At 54.4% G+C, this 4,508-nt stretch overlaps 1 protein-coding gene across 1 annotated transcript; it reads left to right on the top strand.

Annotated features, from left to right (window-relative positions):
• The first annotated feature begins 1,533 nt into the window (after positions 1-1,533).
• LOC104508923 (hepatic lectin-like) lies at positions 1,534-4,437 on the top strand. The gene is made up of 6 exons (XM_010150695.1): positions 1,534-1,576; positions 2,473-2,580; positions 2,966-3,040; positions 3,390-3,541; positions 3,921-4,033; positions 4,302-4,437. Exons 1-6 carry the CDS (start codon positions 1,534-1,536, stop codon positions 4,435-4,437), a joined length of 627 nt encoding a protein of 208 aa, XP_010148997.1.
• Positions 4,438-4,508: the final 71 nt, after the last annotated feature.

Below are 4,508 nucleotides of genomic sequence, written 5' to 3'. Positions count from 1 at the left end.
GTTGCTCTGCGTCTCGTTAACGAGGGCTTTGCGCCCTGGCCTCCTTTCTGTTCCTACACACGATCTCGGTGTAGCTTTGGGGCAAATAAACAACGGTTAGGTGCCCCCAGCTCCGCTTTGGAAAGCATCCCAAGGCTGCCGGCTTAATAACTACGGCTGCGCGTTCATCGCAGGCCGGGAGGGTTACGTGGGAGTAATTAGCGTTATTAAAACTTGAAGCACGTTCTGTCCCAGCACTCTCTGGGCTCGGAGAGGGAAGGTGAAGCAGCAAAAGGGGAAATTAAACCCAGTAAAAATCCGTCAGCCAGTCAAGGCGCAGCCCAAGGGTTCGGAAGCAGGGGGGGAACTGTCAATGTCGGATGACCACGGGAAAATTACAGGAATAAAGGGTTGAAGGGGGGTTTTTAACTCATCAATCCCGTTTCTGCCGCGGTAACACAGCAGCTAACCCCCCTCACACATCTACTGGAGCTTTTGGAGGCTGTTCTAGCCCCTTATTGCTTCACATTCCCAAATTTTGGTGGGTCTCTACTCTGTTTATCTCCATTTCATCCTTTGCCAACCTTTAACTTGAAGGGTTCTTCCCCCCCACCCCACCTCACAGCCGAAAAATACAGACTAAAAGGCTGCCAGAGCGTCAGCCCGGGCAGGGAGCAGCTCCCAGAGTCCTGCCGGGGCCGAGAGGAGCGGAAGCGCGCAGCCACCGAAGGGCAAAGAAAACAGACGGGCCCTAAAATCCATTCCCGGTGGGAGCAGCCCTTAATCAAGCTGCTCCTGGGCCTCCATCACTCAGATTTACACGGCACATCCGTACGGGTGCTTTATCTGGCCTGGATCCGTTTTGTTTTCCTGGGTGAGCGCATAGAATCATGGAATGATTTGGGTGGGAAGGGACCTTAAATCCCACGGGCAGGGACACCTTCCACAGCCCAGGGTGCTCCCAGCCTCATCCAGCCTGGCCTTGGACACTCCCAGGGATGGGGCATCCACAGCTTCTCTGGGAACCTGTCCCAGTGCTCCCACCCTCTGCAGGAAGAATTCCTTCCTGCTGTCCCATCTCCATCTCCCTCTTCCCGTATAAACCCATCATCCTTGTCCTGTCATCTGCCTGGCCACTGCTTGTGCCTTCAGTTTTCCTTTTCCTCTTTCCTTTTTGGAACGGTTTCCAAACCGTTTCCTCTTCTCCAGACCCGCTGGCTTCCAAAGTTCATTCACACACTCGGAAAAGACCTTCAGAAACCTGAGAATTTCCCTCTATTTTTTTTTGAACTCCAAAGGGATGGAGAGAATTACAAATGAAAAGGGAAGAAAACTTTCCGGAGAGCTGGAATACCCAATCCAATCCCAGCTGCTTTTTTGGGGGGACAAACCAATAGGACACGGCGTGAAAAGCCGCTGGTTAAATTATAACTTTTGGGTGAACATCCCTGGTATTGCAACTCCTCTATTCCACAAATCCGCTGGTGGGGGGGTGGGGGGGGCGGGAAAAAGCTTCTCCTTACTTATTCCTAAGGTTCAGCCCAGCTTCCCAGGATGGATGAGGAACATCTTCACGACGACCTGCGCGTTTTTCAAGGTAAATTTTGGCCACGCCGGCTCCTCAACCCCCCACCTCGAGAGGGTAGCGAGACTGCGTCTTGCAGCTTGGCCTTTCTCCACCGATTCCTGAGGGAGAGGAAGGTCCGTGTCCTTCCTCCTCGGCTTAAGCAGCTTGGCTAATCAGCTCTAATGAGGTTAATTGGTTGGGATGGGGAATCCCTTGTCCCTGGGGCTGGGGCTCAGATGGAAGACGAAAGGGATTTGGCTGTAGGGTTGGGCTGTCACTGGGCTGATGGTGGTGTGAAGCTGGTGGTGCCCAACTGACACCTTGAGAGGGTTCAGCCTTGGAAGTGTCCTGGACCGGAGCAAAATTAGGCTCTTCCTGGAGCTTTCCCAAGTGGAGCTGCCCAAACGGAGTAGCCCAGCATCCTTGCACACCTCCCAAGGTGGATCCTCGGAAAGCAAGGGTGTTGCCAAGGTTCAACCCCTCCAAGAAGGGCAGCTGATGCCAGCAAAGAGCCCTCCAGACAGGACTGTCACCTGGGGAACCGTCTCCCTTCTGGAAAGGGTCACGAGGCGGCCGGGCGGGATCAGAAACACGGCACAGCCCAAAATACACCGTGCAACCTTATAATTCCTCTGCATTTTCCTTACGGGGTACCGGAGGTCACCTGCCTTGTCCTTTAGCCAGGCCACTCCGGAGCTAACACAGCACCCCGTGTGACAACCGGGAGATTTGGGGTGCCTCCAGCCCCCCACGTTGGTCTGAAAAAGGAGTTATCCTCAAAAACTCTGGCTTCTGTAGCAAATTGTTAACTATTCCAGGTTATTTATTAACCCTTCTTTAAATGGAACCAGAAGAGACCATGAAAAAACCAACCCTCCGGTCATCCGAGGGGAATATTTTCATCTCTCTCTTGTTTTGTTTTAAAGAGAGAAACTTCTTCCAGCAGAACCTGAGATCCTTTTTTATCGTTTACTTGCTACTGGGCCTCTGCTTCTTGCTGATCGTCACCCTGTTCCCCGTGTCGTTCTCCAAAGGTACTGGGATATCTTTAATTTATAACTAATTAATTAAGCAGGTGGGACCAAGGGATACACGAGGTCTGCGTGTACGCTCCTGCGTGTTCTAATTCCACAGGACAGAGTGACCAGAGGAGCTCCCACGTAGTGACCGCTGCCGTCCACGCTGCCGGCCATGCATCAACTAATACATATAAATAAATAAAATATTGGCTGATCCGAGCTATAAACCAGTATTTGAAGTTTCCTGGGAATTCTTTGCCCTGTAGGCTGCTGGGAAAATGCAGAATAAACACACCAGAGTATAAGATATCCTCAGCCTTGCCGGGGTGAGGAGCTTGCAGGCACCACGGGTGGCAACACGGCGGGTAATGCGGCGTCTCTCCGTCTCTCTCCCTCATAGTTTCAGCCCTTTCCTCGAAACTCAACGAGGTGCACCCGGAACAGAAACAGAACCTTTCGGACAGGGATTCTCTGTGTAAGTCCTTTTCTTCCCCTCTGAAGCTTCCCTAAATCATCCCCGAAGCGTTCCCGCCCTGGCTCGCTCCGCTAAGGCGGCGCAGGGCATCCCCTTCTGGGTTTGCTGCTCTGCCAACCGCAAACACTTCCGTATTTTTCAAAAAAGCCCAATTTTTCCATGGGGTGGAGACTTTTTCGGGAGCCGGTTGCCACCTTCATGGCACTCCAGGACACAGCAACGTGGGGGCTGCGCCGTTGTGTCTGTACCAGTTTGGCACCATCTCACCCTCTCATGGGGATGAGCCCAGCAAGGACCAGCTGGACCACCCTCAATCCCCCTGACTTCCCCCTCCTCCTTCTTTCCCCAGTGTTTCCCTGCGGACCCAGATCCCGGGAATGGGAATACTTTGACGGAAAATGTTACTACTTCTCCCTAACCCGAACGAGCTGGTACAAGGCGAAGGCTCAGTGCGAAGAGATGCGCTCGCAGTTGGTGATTATTAACAGCTACGCCAAGCAGGTAAAGACCCCAGCTCGAGGCAGGGAAGTCCAGCCTTGCCCAAATCCTTCCGGAAGCTCCGGCCTCCTCCCGAGCCCCCCAGTACCTGCCTGGCTCCCATCCTGCTCCCCCCAGCTTCACTGGGCAGCTGAGGGCTGGTGCTGTTATCCTTTGCATCAGCCAGCAGAGAGCAGGCAGGACCTGCTCTGCCTGCATCCAGGGCTTCCCGCGTGCTTGTGCGGGATGCTCGGATACAGCCCCGGCACCTATCCTGCTCCTCCACGTTGTAAACCAACAGCCAAGCGCTGAGCTGTACCTCTCCGGCTCCTCCACGGTGCAAACGTGGAGCGAGGAGCCGTTTCCTGGTGCTTTTCCCTCCTGATCCCTCTCCCCGCTGCAGAATTTTGTCATGTTCAGGACAAGGAATGAGCGTTTCTGGATCGGGCTCACGGATGGGAATTCGGAAGGGGAATGGGAATGGATCGACGGGACCGATTATAAAACCACCTTCACGTGAGTGCTGGCCTGTCTCAGGGTTTTGTGCCCGTCACCCCACAACTGCAGCAGCTTCCCTGCCCGCACAGCCCGGTGTCAGCCGGAAGATCGGGATCCTTCCCCCTGTCCCGGGACGGGCGCTCACCCGAGCTCTGACAGAGCAGGAATCAGCGCCTACACCTACCCAAAATCCATCAATTTAGCCAGTTCCTGCCCTTCTTCCAGCCCCAGCCCCCCTCAGCTGCCCACCCCGGCTGCCCTCTCACTCCGATCCTTCCCTGCCCAGATTCTGGAAGGAGGGAGAACCCAACAACAGCGGCAACAACGAAGATTGTGCCCACGTCTGGATCTCCGGGAGGTGGAATGACGTTTATTGCACCTACGAGTGCTACTACGTCTGCGAAAAGCCTCTGCCCCACTGAGCCCAGCCACGGGCAGCGGCCATGTCCCATGCTCCGGCACCGCAAACGTCCCTTTTTCTTCTTAATTTATA

This window comes from Eurypyga helias, unplaced genomic scaffold (assembly GCF_000690775.1).
Source record: "Eurypyga helias isolate BGI_N326 unplaced genomic scaffold, ASM69077v1 scaffold28124, whole genome shotgun sequence".
Lineage (NCBI taxonomy): Eukaryota > Metazoa > Chordata > Aves > Eurypygiformes > Eurypygidae > Eurypyga > Eurypyga helias.
The sequence above is the reverse complement of the archived record's forward strand: the minus strand, read 5'-3'. Positions and strand labels throughout refer to the sequence as shown.